At 38.6% G+C, this 16,839-nt stretch overlaps 1 protein-coding gene across 1 annotated transcript; it reads right to left on the bottom strand.

Annotated features, from left to right (window-relative positions):
* Window positions 1–3,199: 3,199 nt before the first annotated feature.
* Window positions 3,200–4,025, bottom strand: LOC119770005. Its single transcript, XM_038264026.1, has 2 exons — window positions 3,647–4,025; window positions 3,200–3,579 (listed from the first exon to the last, which is right to left on the bottom strand). Exons 1-2 carry the CDS (start codon window positions 3,839–3,841, stop codon window positions 3,328–3,330), a joined length of 447 nt encoding a protein of 148 aa, XP_038119954.1. The 5' UTR covers window positions 3,842–4,025; the 3' UTR covers window positions 3,200–3,327.
* Window positions 4,026–16,839: the final 12,814 nt, after the last annotated feature.

Genomic DNA, 16,839 nt, shown 5'->3' with positions numbered 1-16,839 from the left:
ATATTGATCCTCCACTTTTGTTGAAACTCCTCCAGACGGTTCTGAGCAGCTTGAAGTTTGATTGTGACGATTTTCGGATCGTTGTCTGTTGCAAAGAAGCCAGTATCGTCAGCAAAAAACGCATACGACACTCCGTCAATCATCAGTACATCAGCAGTGAAGATGTTGTACAGCGTTGGGCTTAGAACCGAACCTTGGGGCACGCCACACGGTATTTCGTGGATGGCCGACAGTGTACCGTTGACGTTCACTTGAAAACTTCTGCCCTTCAGAAAGGAGTGCAACATTTTGACAAGGTACAGTGGGAAGTTGGCTACTACCAGCTTGTGGACAATTGCTTCCTGCCACACCGTGTCATAGGCTTTCTCTACGTCCAGCATCAGCATGCCCGTCGATTTCTTGGAGTCAAATCCTTTCTTGACTGCTTGCGCAATCCTCACGAGCTGGTGATTCGTCGAATGCGCTCGCCTGAATCCGAATTGCTCGTCGGGGACGATGCGGTTGTTGTCCAAGTGTCGGTTCATTCGTGCGAGTACTATCCGTTCCAGGACCTTACTGAGCGTACTCAGCAGGCTTATGGGGCGATAGTTTCCGGGTTGCGTGATGTCCTTATTCGGCTTTGGAACCGCTACCACCAACGCGTGTTTCCACGCAGCAGGAAAGTAGGACAGCTTCAGGCAGGCGTTGTAGATTTTTGTGAGGTAGATTAATCCTTTTCGCGGAAGGTGCTTCAGCGTAATGTTCCGCAGACCGTCTTGACCCGGGGCTTTCCTGTTTTTCAGCTTCCGGAAGATAGCTTTGATCTCGCTTGGCTTCGTGTATGTGGACCAGTCGTCGTTACTTTCGTTCGCCTCTGCCACCACCGACATCGATCGCGCTACCTCGTCGTTCACTGAAGGGTCACCCGGCAAGGTGTTGTCGTGTGCCTTCGCGAAACTTTCAGCGAGCACTCTGGCTTTCTCCGCGGGGGAGATGACCAGGCCATCGTCGATACGGAAAGGAGGATTGTGTTTAACTTTATTCCGCACGACATTGGAAATTTTCCAGAACTTTTTGTGGCCATTGGCGATATCGCGGACCGTATCGCCGAAGTTTTTGTACTTCAGTTTGCTGCACTCTTTTTGGATTCGTTGGTTCAGCGTTTCGACGATCAGGCCCAGCACAGGATCTCGCGAACGGATGAACTGCCGTCGACGGGTGTTTCGCAGTGTAATCAGCAGCCGCAATCCATCTGGCAGAACCACTTTCTGCGGATTGTACTCCGCCCAGGGGACTGCAACGTCCTCAGCTTCCAGTACTGCAGACGTGAATCGGCGAACAGAAGCGTCGATCTCGGCTGTTGTCTGGATGTTGTTCAGCGACTCTACGGTTACGTCCAGCTTTCCGCCAACGTCCCGCTGGAACCGGACCCAGTCCGCTCGGTCGTAGCAGCGAACTCGTTTAGCTTGTGTCTCCGCCTGAATGATGCAGTCGATCTCAAACGTCACGGGCAGGTGATCTGATGATAGCTCTTGATGTACTTTAGGAACTGAACTTTCAGAATATGCAATAACCCAGAAAGTGTCAAAATGTACATGATGCCTTTTGAAATGTTACCATCGATTTCTCTGGTAAAAAGGGTTGTTTAGGGGACATCTTAAGTTGAGAAAATCTAGTTCTTCAAGCAAATCCTGTCATTCTGGCAGCTGTCCAAAGTTGATGTACGAACATGCTGACATTTCCCTCTCCATGCGATTGCGAATACTTGCTTGATTTTCAGTATACAGTAAATATTGACTGAACCATAGAATTGAGTCTCAAAATTAAGCTTAAATTTCAGATGTTATTGTTGACAATGATAAAGCTAATTTTTCTGAGTACAATGACTCTTTTTAAGACCGCAAAGGATTTGAAATGGATTTTCAAATCAATTTAAAAAAAAACTACCTCGCGTCCCTTCTTGACAGAAAAGGTCCTGCTTGACAGCTCGTTCCAAGGGGACCATAGTTGATCCGTCAAAAAAATGTTGTCTTGTAAATTTATTTTTTTGCATTAAAGTGAAAAAAGTTATCAGAAATGGCTTTTAATCGTGTTTTTTTATCGTTTCACCTAAAATTTTTCTTAAATGAAGAATGAATCAAACATTTTATATAAACTTTTTATCCCTCGACTTTGGACACCCGACTTTTAACCCCCAAAATGGACCAGAGCAGAAACTAACTTTAAAGAAATTGTAAACATAATATTCAAAATAATTAATGGATCAGAGAATCAAAACATCTAAAAAAATAATTTCTATTGAGTTCTGCCGGGACGTCGAATGTTGTCGCAATTTGACTGCAAATGCACCCTGACTGAAAAGTCCGTCGGACGTCCGTCGTTTGTCGTCCGTGCACTCGTACGACGTCGCACGACAATGTCGTGCGACTTTCGCGCGAATGTCATACGTTTTTGCACCAAAAAGTCGTGTTTGTAGTGCGATCGATAATCGAAATTGTACGACATTGTCGTACGACATTCGACCGATGTCGCACGGTTTTGTTGTTTAGAATGTCGTGCCTTTGTCGTGTGCTGTCATTTGTTATTTTTAGGCTTTTTTTAAAAGAAAAACTCAAGTTTTTTATTATTACATAGGATTGTTATTATTTTTTTGTAATTCAACATGATACTGGAATAATCTTCCGAACATTTTCAATATCACTGCACTTAATTTCACTGTTTTCAAAATAACTGAGATAGATTCTGGTTCTGATGCCATTGGCCATCCTATAGATTCTGGTTCTGATGCCGTTGGCCATCCCACGACGACCGTGTTCGATTCCGTGGGTCGTTCGTCTGGGACCTGCGATACACATCCGGAACCATGCTGGGGCTAAGACGGTCGTTTCGAAATGTATCGTTGTCTCATTTGGATCATGTTGCCATCGACTCCTCTTCCTCCGCCACCAGTAGCAGGCCTGGCAGCAGCATCTCGGAAATAATTTTGCAATCTTTGATGAACGGTGGCAGAAGCATCTCGGAGATGCTCGTTCATGCCCTTTTCGTTTATACCACGCACGAGTAGTTCTCCAAAACGTTCTACAATCTGTTGTGCAGATTCTCGTTTTTTTTGTTTTGCATGCCGTTGCCGTATTCTTGAGCTGCATCAGCTGATCGCGCGAGTATTTTCTGCTTTCTTTCTTTCAGCTGGATGGATTGTCCGGATCCCACTGTTCCGCGTCGTTCTCGATGAGGTTAAGCTAGCACGACTTTTTGGCAGGAATCATCGATGCGGTGGCGGCCGTCGCTGGCTTGGCGGTGGCGTCAATTCCATCGATTCTTGCTTTTGAACCGCTGCGGCACTTCCGCTTATATTGAGTGACTTCTTGCTTCATTTCCGCGGGGCTCGGATGGTGCGGAAGATGCTGCTGGGTGTTGAACTGATAAGAGAACATAGAGGTTCTCTAGTCCGCAGCGGTGATCGTGCGGGGACAATTGCATCTGGGGCATCTGCGGCGGTCCGTGTTGGTGGACGTGTGGCGGCGGATGGTGGAGATGTGTTGGTGGTTTATGATGCATCGGTCCCATGCCGGCGGGAGGTCCGCTCAGTTCAGGAGTAGCCTGGTGAGGATGTTGTGAGGTGTTTATTATTGTTATTGGTTCAACTGCTGGGTACAGTGGAACTTACGTTACATTCGGAGGAGTTGTGTTGTAGGTCGGAGTCGGCGGCACGTTGAGGCTGTTGTGGGAAGCCTGCTGTTGTTGTTGTTGAGCTCCGGTTCCGGCTGTAGATGTCAAAGAGGAGGTGGGAAAAGTCGAATCGTTGTATGTACGTCCTCATGTATTTTAGGATTGATGATGGAAATGGCTCGCCACGCTTCATTATGGTTTGGGGGGTAGCGAATTGGGCAACGGAAACTACTGCATCTGCGGAGCAGGATCAAGTGGATTAGTGGCACTGTTCGTAAGAGAGGCGACCGGATGATGAAAGAATTTGGTGGTATTTACATTGAAGAGACCGCCTTTACCACCAGCCGGATGGTGTTGGCCTTGGGCCAGGATCGGTGCTGACTCCACGGGTGGCCCGGTATCCGGCTGTACTGCATCTGAATACACGAGGTAAAGAACGATTCCCAATAAATATTCATAGAAATAGAAAGTAACTAACTACCTCTAACTACTTAAACCAACTTACCAACCAACTTTTTGCTCCGATTTGGTTTTGCACATTACATTTTCAACATCAATCTTTAACTTTTGTTCAATCCAGTCTGAACAAGTTTTTGCTTGATGTAAACTGTCAAAGTTTTTTCGCCGACGCCGCCGAAACGTCAATCTGTCAGAAAATCGATGCAAAAAACGATGTCATGCATGTCGATTGTTTGTCGTCCATTTGTCGTCCTTTCGACCAATCGATATCGAAACGGTAAAATCAAATCCGTGCGACAACTCGTACGACGTGCGACATTTTTCAAACAGGGTGTGTGCAATACATATTTCAAGCAGTTTATCAGCGACTCCACGTCAAACCAGCATGTTCAAAATCAAAAGTGTTCCGATTTGGCTGAAATTTGGCATGGGAGATCAATGGCCAAAGTAATAAATTAATTAATAATGTATATTTTAGTGCCCTGAAAAGATTTAAAAAAAGGTCAAATGTCATCTTTAAACAAATTTAATGCAAAAATTCATAAATGGGAATCAATATAGTGTATTTACTAATCTAATCACAAACTAGGCCTTATCAGACACCTTAGGGGAGACGATCTAAGGAATGATAACATTACCTTAACATGTTAACATTGAGTTAAGAAATAAATGTCCAAAATAGGGATGAAATAATCTTTAAAAAATCATTTTCGCTTACGAACATTCTTCATCTGCGAAAAAGAAAGCAGTTGAATCACGGAAAAGAAAATGCTCCCAAAATTCTCCGGTTCAATCAATTTGTTGAGGATTTTTGTGAACTTGCTTGTCAGCACCATTAAAAATTATTTATTTCGCTTTGTTTACCCACATTGCCCATCTACAAAAAGTGGTAGGTCATTTTTCGACGTGTGACGTTACACTTGCAATTGTAGTAGCGAAAAAGATGTTCCACCGAATAATCAAGATCTGGAGTTTTTTTTTGAAAAGGTCCAATAAACCAAATTTTCAGTTTTTGCTTTTAGGGCAAAAAGCAAAAAAGTGGAAATTTGATTTATTGGACCTTTTCAAAAAAAAAAAAATAAATAAAAATAAAAAACTCCACAGATGATGTGGTGGATGCCTTTATAGGTAAACATATAATATATGCAATAAGTGCGCAACTGCGTGTGGCGAATCATCGCCAGTGCAGTGGACTCGTGTGCACGATAAACGATGGTATCGCGCTCAGTTTGATTGTGACTCTTGAGCATATCGGTCGCTCTTCTTAATAGGAGACACGCGGTCACCACACAATGGCGACGAGGATGGCGCATGTAAAATGCAACGCAGTGAAAATTACAATTAAAATTTGATGTGTGTTTTGATTAATTATGGATAATTAACTGATTTGAAAATATGTGATAGTAGATGAAAGAACGTGCCTTCAAAGGTTGTGCATATTATAGAAAAAAAAATGCGGAAAAAAATTTGTGAAAGTGATGACGAGTGGAGAATAAAAAGTTGAGTGATATCATATCTGCTGCAGAAAAAAAATAAATGAATAAAAGCAAAAAAAAGGAATAATTAAAATTGTGATTGAAATGTGCTGCAGCAAGCTCTAAAGGGATAGCCTTGGAAAGTTGGTGTATAAAGGAATAATGAAAAATGTGCATCAAAAGAGGCTGCGGGGAAATGACCTTGGAAAGGGATTACGATTGAATCGCGCACATAACATAAATGTGCTGTGCTGATAATCAAATACATGGAACAAATTAGGTTCTTGCTGGACACATGAGGTGCGTATTTCCTGTGATGTGCAACAGTTTGAATTATTTTGGATATGCTCAATGGTTATCTATTCAATGTGGATCAGAAATGATGTTAATTGCAAATAACATGTTTTGTTATTTCAGAAGTAAGGTAATTTCTGGTTGTAATGGGAGAAAGTAAACCCCAGTTGATACGATATTAAGATATTTCCAGTTTTGTTTCAAAATCTAAATCACAATTTGAAGCAAAAATAAAATATGGTTATGGAAACATTGAAATTCACGATTGTTACAGAAAGAAGAAAGTTCTTGTTATAACAGAACAGAACAGAACAGAATTTTCTGGTTGTCACGAAAAAAGGAATTTTCGGTTGTTACGGGATGATGGCAATTTCGGTTGTTACAGAAGAATAAATTTTCTGGTTGATACAGAAAGATAAAATTTCTGGTTGTTACGGAAAGATTGAAATTTCCGGTTGTTACAGAAAAGGAAAATTCTGGTTGTTACGGAAAGATGGAAATTTCCTGTTGTTACAGAAAGCTAAAATTTCTGGTTGTTACGGAAAGATTGAAATTTCCGGTTGTTACAGAAAGCTAAAATTTCTGGTTGTTACGGAAAGATTGAAATTTCCGGTTGTTGCAGAAAGATAAAATTTCTGGTTGTTACGGAAAGAATGAAATTTCCGGTTGTTACAGAAAAAGAAAAATTCTGGTTGTTACAGAAAGATAAAATTTCTGGTTTTTACGGAAAGATTGAAATTTCCGGTTGCTAAAGAAAGATAAAATTTCTGGTTGTTACAGAAAGATGTAAATTTCCTGTGGTTACAGAAAATGATTTTTTCTGGTTGCAACAGAAAGATGAAAATAGTAGGTTACGGAAAAATAAATGAAATTTCTGGTTGTTACTAAATTAATTGAACGGAGATTACATTTAGAGAGCGAAAATGTAATTTCTGCTGGTCGAAAAAACAATACATTTTTATTGGTTTGTTACGAAAAGGTTAAACTTTTCGGTTGCGAAAAAAAAGAATAAATATTCTGATTGTTACCTAAGGACAACTTGGTGCGATTAAAAAAAAATATTGTAAAATATTTATGTGATTACGGAAATAATACAACTCCCGATAGAAAAAGTTAATGTGGAGAAATTGAAAAAAAAACAGAAATGATATTTATTGAGTTGTGATCTTGTGACACTTGGCAATGAATTAGCATTAATGGACGTCGATTATATGTATCGCCGGTTTCATCTGCTGGTATTCCTTCATCGATACCGGTGGCTAGTTCTAGTAAGTATGGCCAACAATAATGCGTGGATAGTTCAAATTTCAGATTAGAAGGAACATTTTAAGAAGATTTAAAATACAGCTGACATTGGACTGCAAGGTCAAGATTGTAAACGTACATCCCGTTATCTAATACTAAGCTGCTCAATAAAATCAGTAACTTCACAAATTGTAGAGATTTGCCAAATGGTGATCGTGGATCGAAGGCCGTAAGTCGATCCGGGAAGATGAAGTTTTTTAGTTACGGTCAGGCTATCGATCAAAATTGCAAATATTTGATCATCTTGGATTGTGTAGGCATCAGAGTTTACAGGGTCGGTGTCGACTCGTTCGCATTTCTTGAGACGAGAAATTTGCTATCAAGCCTTCCATCGGATGGTGATGTAAATTGTCGGTCAGGGCTTTAAGTTGTTGTTGGGCCGTTAAGACATTCAAGGTGTAGGAGTCGTCTCACCGTCCGTTCAGATGCGGGTGTGGAGGGTTCCTTGGTGTAGGAAGAGGTTTGGGTGCTCTCCCTGTACAAGCCTTCGGACTCCTAGGTTCGAGCAGAAACTTGCAATAGAGACCACAAAAGTGTTGTGGGTCGTTAAGGTGAATGGTTTGTTATGTAGGCATCGGAATTAGAAGTTGAATTATCATCAGGAGGAGTGGAAGTATAGCAGGTGAATGTATCAATCATCGCTATCGAATCAAGGCACAAAACGAAAGAATATCAAGTCAATTTGATTCAGAATGATTTTTAATACGAATCAACTACATGTAGCTTGAGAGGAGTGTAAATTTCTATGTAAATTGATTTTGGTTTTACCGATGATACTGCCTCGAGAAAAGACGAAGCTTGAGGGGAAACAGGACCACATAGCACGACTCGAGTTTTTATGCATATGAAAAGCAGTTTTAAGTAAAATACATACGGAAGCATGCTTTTGAAAATATTAACAGAGTGAGAGACTCAAGCGCTCAAATGTGTTTCAGAACTAGGTTGCCTATGGGTGTGGGGATCATTCATACATACATACATATATAAATATATATGTAAATTGATAGTATTATAGATCTAACATAGACTGGTTCGTAAATACGGGATCAAAGGATTCTAGCCAGCAATTCTCGGCAAATAATAGCTTAGTGATTGCTTCTTCTATGAATCGGATTTAAAAATACTGTTGTCAGCTAAGTCAACGAAACTAAGTAGTTCCCTATAAAACAAACATGGATAAAATAGAGCTTGATGATTAATGAAGTGGAACTTTAGGAGGATAGCGAAAAAAACATCACCGGAGTGAAGGTTTTCCATTGAATTTGTCCTCTAGTTTTGGTATTCGGCGACAATACTATTATCTGAGGGAATCATAATTGAGCAATCAAGAGCTGCATAGTTTCCAGGAGGATGAACTGCTGAAATTGTTGTTTTAAGGTAAAGCTTTAAGCTCGAAAGAGTTGTTACGCGAAATAATTGTAGAGTTGGCACATTAAGGATGCCTTGTTCATATTTGGCCCATGATCCATGAAGAATATCGGGACCGCATTTACAAAGCGAATTCAGGGGTTATTTCTTAACATGTCATGTTAACAAGTGCATAGGTCGCTTTCCTAAGGTCCAGCAGTACCCTGTATTAAGCAATTGAATAAAGAAGAAAAAGATCAGTTGTGTTGGTCCATACCGGGATTTGAATCCCGATCTACCGCTTAAGCAGAAGCGTTATCACTAGCCTGCTTGGCTCGGAAAATTCAGAGGTGGCTAACAGATTTTAGTGGAGATTGTGCCAGCGTATCAAAGATATGAAAAATGTCATCTCGTTCAAGTAGAAAGTTAATCTGAGTCTTCAAGTGAATACAATCTTGGGTGGAATTATCATTCGTTTTCCTTAGCTAAATGTCCACCGGTGAACACATTCGGTAGTGGTTTATTTAAAAAAGGGCTATATGGAATCGATTATGATGAATAAATATAACAGCTAAAGATGCGATCAACAGCAATAGCGGATTCGGTTGCCCAATGTTACTACAGGCCTTGATTCGTTTCACGCCCATCTCCTTTGGGTGCTCTGTGTTGGTCCGTTTAGTGAGTATTCAAAGACGGTTTGATTTCTTTAACAAATATACAGAATGATCACAAACTTTTGAATTTGAGGGTACCGACGAAGAGTAGGGCTTTATCCACATGGTCATCATGCTTGATAGTGCCAAACAGTTGATATCATTTGAGATTATAGACTTTTGTTAATCACATGGAATTCATGCAGTTTCATATTGGTCACAGGCCATCAGCAATAAATAGGCAAAACCACTCACTTATCAAACGTTTGATATACAAAATCGCTCTTTAGGCAACTGATTAGTGTATCAAGGTTGTTATCTTGAAAAGTTTAACAACATTTCACATTTGTTTAACGATAGAAAACCGAAACATATTTTTTATTTGTTATTTTTGCAGATTCCGTGAGTGTATAAATTTGCTGATATAGAAAAAAGGGAAAGAGAGGGAAGATGTGAAGGAATTGGTTCTTTATTCAAATTTATATTTGCAGTCTACGCATGTTAGACGAATGAATAATTAGAAAGAGAGTTTAGTACAAACACCATGACAAAAGTGTTTGCAGTAAAAAAAAAAGTCACTTACAGCAATATTGAGAGTCGAAAATTAAATTGGATTTCATGATTAGAGAAAAATTAATTGTTTGTTAACTCATTGATTAATTGCTGCAATATAGCTATACAAGATGTATATCAACTAATGAATTCAAACATAAATTAAAGAAGGGGAGATGTGGTGGATGCCTTTATAGGTAAACATATAATATATGCAATAAGTGCGCAACTGCGTGTGGCGAATCATCGCCAGTGCAGTGGACTCGTGTGCACGATAAACGATGGTATCGCGCTCAGTTTGATTGTGACTCTTGAGCATATCGGTCGCTCTTCTTAATAGGAGACACGCGGTCACCACAGATGATGATTTTTTTATGTTTCTTTTAACGATCTTTCGTGCGCGAGAGAGGAGAGCCATGTTCCTTTTTTTTTCTCTTGATGAGCGTCACATTTTTTTTTTGATGATGATTCTTCCATCGCTGATTGATTTCTAGAGTTTTTTTTGGAAAAGGTCCTTTAAACACAATAGTTTATAGGACCTCTAAACACAACTCTATAATATAATAAGAACAGATACATAGGGGAGAGTGGGGAGACTTGATACCCTTTTTTTGTATCGCACATAACTCTGTCAATTTTTCACAAAACTATGAACTTTTTGCATGAATTGAAAGCTTGAACATTTAACTATGTTTGGCTGATAACCCAAGTAGCACTCATAACTTGTCGACTGTTGAATAATAGTTAGATAGCTGTTTTGAACCAACATACGAGAAAAAATGTCAACACTAGTTAAATATCAGTTTTTTTCACTACTTGTATAACTGACTTATGTAACTCATGAGATGTGTGCCATACAAGTGTTAAAACACAGTCAACTTCACTCTTTTCCAACTTTTACACAAAACATAGGGAATATGCACTCGCTCCTAACTCCATCCAATTTGCTGATTTTCACTATTAAAATAATTTTTGTTGGAACACTTTTGATAAAAACTTACTTGCTCACTTCATATTGAGCTATTTATCACTTTATTTCACTCGAAAACACTTTTTATGAGCTGTAATTGAACGTCAAAGTTCTGATATGCCAAGATGCTGTTCTCTCATCTGGAATGTTTTACTCGAAAACAGTTTGTTGAATAAAAACAATATTGCACTGTTTGTTTCACTGCTTATCTAACATTGTCGTGTGACGGCATCTTCTAAAAAATGGGCGTGGCCAACCGTTCTATAAATAACCTTTGGTTTTCTCGCTTTGTTACACAAATGTTATCGGAGAATAGATTATAAAAACTGATGCTCAACATACATATTCAACTTGACATTGCGTGTTGTAAGGTGGTGTAAATTTGTACATGAGGAATTTAGAGTTTCAAAAATGTTTATGTATTGAAGATTGCACTAGTTTTGATTGTTTACCGATTCATTTGTGAACATATCGCTGGTAAAAGCTACAAAAATTATCAGCTTATAGAGTTTATGATAGAGAAAACATCAAATCAAAATCATAGCGATTTTCAATATTACTCCGTGGTACGGTTCTCGAAATGACAGTTGAAACGGTTTGTTATAACAAAGTTATATAATGGAGTTATAAAAACTGACTTGAAACAAACTTATATAACTTCAATTCCAATGACAGCCTTTGTTCTTTAGCTAACAAAACAGACAGCAACCTTCTTATTGACGATTAGGTCAGCTTATTTACTATGAAGCCCCGTGGAGCAATGCGGAAGAGCACCTGGACCTGCCATGGAGATAACAACAAGTCGTCGAAGTCGTCGGATCGAATCTTGGGAAAGAGGAAGTTCATCAAAAAAGGATAATCTAAAAGTTCGCCATGCAGGAAATTTCACACTAATCACATGCGCGCCATGATTGTTTTTCTTTTTTTTAATTCAATTTAGAATTATTTCAAATAAATCTTGCAGAAGCAAGCGTACTTTTATTATTAGCTTCGTCGTTGATTTAAATTCTAATAAGAAACGTTTGTTTACATGTAAGTTAGTCGACGGTTAGATAGCTGTTTTCAATCTAACTTTCCTTTCCAGTGTGCGCTTTGATTTGACAGCACAGCCGTAAACCACGCCCCTTTTTTCGTGTGCGCTTTTCCAGTTCACAGGAGTTGTAGAACAAGTTGTGATAACGAGGCGGATTGGTTATACAACCAGTTAGGAAATACGTTTATCTGACAAAGTGTGTTGCTTGGGAAGGGTATTTCATCAGATAAACTCTTCGAATCATGTGAAGCGTTTTAAAAAAATATTTTAAACCGGCATTTTCAAAATGTTGGGGGTAATTTGATCCCCCTTTCAACATTTTGAAGAAATCTTAAGCAAAATGTTTTTTATTCATCCAAACTTTTAATTTTCTATAAGTTACAGCAATTTCACATTAAATCTGTACGTTTATGTTCACAATATAACAAGTTTAGCATGCAAAACATTTAAAAACTTAAAATTTTCTTTTTTAGACCAAAATTGAGCAGGTTTACAAAAGCTGGTAATTTTTGTTCACAAAACTTTTGAAAAATGGTTCAAACTGCAGTAAGTTATGTACAACTATACTAAAGGAAACTATGTACGAAAACTCAGCCCAATTTTTTTAATCTTGAGGCTGATTCCAGTGACTGTAAAAATGCAGGGATCAAGTCTCCCTAAACGCACTTTTTCAAACAATTGATTGTAAAAATAGTATGACGATAAATTTAACGTCAAATGCGTAAGGGTTTTGGAGTTGATATGTTTATCAAACAATTCATGTATCAAAAATATTTTTTGAATAATTTTTGAGTGTTTTCTATATTTATCAAAACAAAGAAAAAAGATCTCTTGGAAGTTTTTTGCAACACTTTTTAAAAAAAATGTGTCAATCTAAACATTTTTTAATTTTTTTCTTTGTTTTCTACAATAAGTTTTAGTCAATTTCGCACAACTTTCTAGAACAAAGCTAATTGTTTTACTCACATGCTGACAAGATACAGGCTTGGGATCAAGTGTCCCCGGGGATCAAGTCTCCCCACTCTCCCCTACAGGTATCTTTAAAAGAAGCAGAAATAAAAAAATGTATATATAAAAAATATATCAAACAGCTGTTCCAATTCGCCCCAGATGACGGAATTGTTTATGTTTTTGTGGTTTGCCGTTTCCTATAAGTTGTTTTAAAGGATATTTTGCAAGATTTTTTAAGTTGATTCACTAGTTGTAAACATTATTCATCATAGTTAAAATACAATCGATTTACCATAAAAAATAAAATCATTTGTGCAACCAAAAAGAAATGAGACATGGTATAAATTTAGTTTTTAATGTCGACATTTTCAGCACAAACAGCTCCAGCTCAACCCATCCATTTTAAAGTGTTTCGGATGAGTAAGAATTCCAAATTATCTCTCCGATCGGTTCGCTGCCTGATCCAGCCCACCAACAACCTTCAATTATCGAACTTTCATGCGCATTTTTTTCGCATGCAAATTCGCTTAAAAATGATAAATAATTCAACCAATTTGCGCACCACCGACTGGCAATGAATGATGAAGATATTGCACAACCATCGGACCACACAGCCCAGCCATTCCTAAGGGTGGCTGATCCACAAGTGCACAACTGATGCAGCACTAACTTCCTCAAAAATATAAAACTCCAAACCAAACCATGCGCACTTCAATCAGTCTGCCGGTATATTTCATGCTCCAGCACCGGCATGTAACATAAGCGGCTCTTTCCCTCCCAAAACAGGTAGCAACGCGAAACCCCAGGAAACCCATTTCGCCGGGGTGCAGATTTCAACCAACGTTTTTTTTCCCATTTCCCTCCTGTGTGCAGTGTACAATCGGCTCATTGTTTTTCCTTATTTTCACTTTCGTCGACAGCACGCGTGACGCGTCGCGGCGAGGGCAGAATTGGACCATAATTGGCTCGTATAGGTCTCTAATTAATACGACGTTAAACACCCCATCCAGACCACTTGCGCCCCGATCTTGGTTCCTTAATCGATCCGAAAGGCATAAGGAAAAAAAAGGTGGCCAACTCGAGGCGAGCGGAAATTACATGTCGCTGATGGCCCCACTTCCGAGGTCCGATATCTGGCTGGCGTGTTGTTGTCGTTAAGAGATCGCGGCGATTATCGCCGAGTGTTTATCAGTTCAGATTGAGTTCACTTTCGTTCGAGGGCTGGCGCCCAAAGGCGATTGTTGTTAGCGTAAAAAAGAGCACTTTTACTTTAGTAAAATTAAGTAAGGCAACTAACTACGTATGCGATAACACATTTTGTTGTAATGTAATGAAAAATAGTTGACTTTCATGACAATTTGTCATTTGACTCTTTTTTTTCCTTTGATGCAAAATATCTAATTTTCGCGTTTTTTCCATACAAACTTCAACGTTTAACTGCGACCCCCAAACCTTAACCGATTTGGCTCAAAATTTGCACAGATACTTATTTTTGCCAAAAAATCTGATTTTCTGATTTTTTTTTTCAAACTGTCGGAAAATAGGATCCCCCCAGCATGAAAAATAGAGACTTAATGTTGAATAATTTTGTTCTATTTTTTCCCAACATTTTAAACAATTGCACTCAACTAATTATTTTTTGAGTGTTTTTTTGTAAAGTACCTCAATTGTGTGTGTGTGTGTGTGTGCAACCAACCAAACGGAACCACGCGGTCGCTTCTTACAAATTGAGTTGTTTCCATGTATTTTTAGATCTACATTCTATACATGCAAATAACTCGCATAGGCATTTGGAAGGTGTTAGCTCTGCCGAGCTTCGGAGACCCATTTCTACGCTGGCTAGCCGAGCGCGAGGTACCTCAGCTTTTACCGACAAGCCCCGCCCTGAAGAACGTTTGCACCAATCGGGTGTTCAAACGTTATTTAGAACTTCCGAACCCTTGTCAAATGGACAAGGACCCAGCGCGTATATAGTTGATAGCAACAGTATTCCTAATTCCATTCATAGCTCACCAAGCCGTGATGGCCTAGTGGTTAGCATTTTTGCTTACCAATCCAAAGGACGGGGGATCGAACCCCGACTCAGGCGACTTTGATTTTTCGTTCATGTTCAGAGTTTCAAGATTAATATTTCCTATACTTTCTCGTTGAGAGCAGATGGGAATCGAACCCAGGACCATTCGCTTAGAAAGCGAACACCGTAACCAGTCAGCCACGGCCGCTCCTTTTTTTTTGTAAAGTACCTCAATTTTCACAAAATGACGTATTTCTTTGAAATTTCAAGGTTTTTAATCGATAAAATGATCGTCGATAATATTATCGTCTGACGATAATCTATCGTTATTGTTATTTCGATAATTCTATCGGCGATAATCTTATCGACGATAATGGACGATAACTAATTTTTTATATCTTTCTAAAATCGAATAATTCATTCAAGTTAAATATTCAATACTTTCACTAAAACTATATTTTTTTGAAAATGTAGTAAGTTTTAATTATACAGCAATTCCATTTGAAAAGAGCCTAAACCGAAAAAAATGTTCTCCGATCGGGCTCAAAATTTTTCTGGGGGTTCTTTGGCCAAAATAATTAGACCCGTATTTTTTTGTTTGGACATTAGGGTGACCTACGTCCTAGCACGACGTGGTTCAAAAAATGACAATTTTCGTTATTTTTTGCAAAAACCTCTTTTTTCAAAAAATCATATCACCGTGTCATTTATACGATTTTAGCTGTCTTAGACGCAAAAGAAAGGTGATTAGTTTGGCTATTTGAGAAAATGGTAAGAAGTTTTAAAAATCCAGCTTAACATTTGAAAAAGTCGTATGAAAACTTAAAATGGCGTTTTGACCGTGTCTGGACCAAAGAGCCTATGTCTGAAAATATTTTTATCGGATTCCTCGGAAAATTTCACAAGACACTTAAAGAAATTGACGATGTCGAACCGTACGTTTCCGAGATATGATTTTTTGAAAATAAAAACTGAGTTTATCGACGCGCCACGCGCAAAAACAGAAAAATTACGAAATCGGCAAAAATCAACAATTTTCACTAAAACCACGGTAACTTAAAAATTTCAGTCAGCCATATTAGGGTACCAAAAGTTGCGTATTTTAATGACGAAAATTTTGGTACCCCAACATGTATAGGTCATCGCTGAAATTTTTATGTTATCGCAGTTTTAGTGAAAAGAGTAGATTTTTGCCAAATTCGTCTTTTTTCTGTTTTGCGCGAGGCGCGTCGAAAAAAACAATTTTTATTTTCAATAAATCATAGCTCGGAAACGTACAGTTCGACATCGCCAATTTTTTGATATAGTGGTGAAATTTTCCGAGGAATCAGGTAAATATATTTTCAGACGGGCCTATGTCTGGTCCAGACACGATCAAAACGGCATTTTAAGTTTTCATTCGACTTTTTCAAATGTTAAGCTAGATTATTGAAACTTCTTACTATTTTTCTCAAATAGCCAAACTAATCACCTTTTTTTGCGTCTGAGATAGCTAAAATCGTATGAAATGACGCGGAAATATGATTTTTTGAAAAAAGTGGTTATTGCAAAAATGACGAAAATTGCCATTTTTTGAACCACCCTAGCACACGCCATGGCGGAAGGCAATTATTATTGAAATTGAATGTACCTACAATGTTTTTTTTCGTGAAAAGGTAGCTAAGGGGGTTCCTTTTCGATATCTGTGATCTAGAAAATATTTCACCTAGGGATTTTCGATTTTTTGTCTTTTTTAACTGTATAAATGGAGGCGCACGGTACTTTTGGTTACTTTGCGGTTGCACAGCACCTCCCAAATGCTTTTAATTGCAATGGATACTGATCAAAGGGGTTGTCCATAACATATTTCACAATATTAGCATTATTTTTAGTATGAGGCGTCATCCATCAAGTATGGCACACTAAAATCAGCAAAAAATAACCCCCTCTCCCCTATGCCACATATTGTCACGATGACTACGCCTCTCACTCCCCCCTTTGAAAAGTACGACACGTTTTGTAATTTCCATATTTTGCAATATGGGTATCGAACGAATTGAAATTTCGTATGCTTTTTTTAATTTATTAGTTTCTGAAAATTTCAGTACCCTCGGAAAAATTCGTGAACAATTTTGAGTACTTATCTTACTTTGAAACTT

This window comes from Culex quinquefasciatus, chromosome 3 (assembly GCF_015732765.1).
Source record: "Culex quinquefasciatus strain JHB chromosome 3, VPISU_Cqui_1.0_pri_paternal, whole genome shotgun sequence".
Classification (NCBI taxonomy): domain Eukaryota; kingdom Metazoa; phylum Arthropoda; class Insecta; order Diptera; family Culicidae; genus Culex; species Culex quinquefasciatus.
The sequence above is the reverse complement of the archived record's forward strand: the minus strand, read 5'-3'. Positions and strand labels throughout refer to the sequence as shown.

Bases quoted from the DNA above. Each gene is read 5' to 3' on its own strand.
- LOC119770005 (XM_038264026.1), bottom strand. From the start codon at position 3,841: ATGAAGCGTGGCGAGCCATTTCCATCATCAATCCTAAAATACATGAGG. The intron at 3,580-3,646 runs GTAAGTTCCACT...CATCCTCACCAG, and splicing joins ACAACTCCTCCGAATGTAAC to GCTACTCCTGAACTGAGCGG.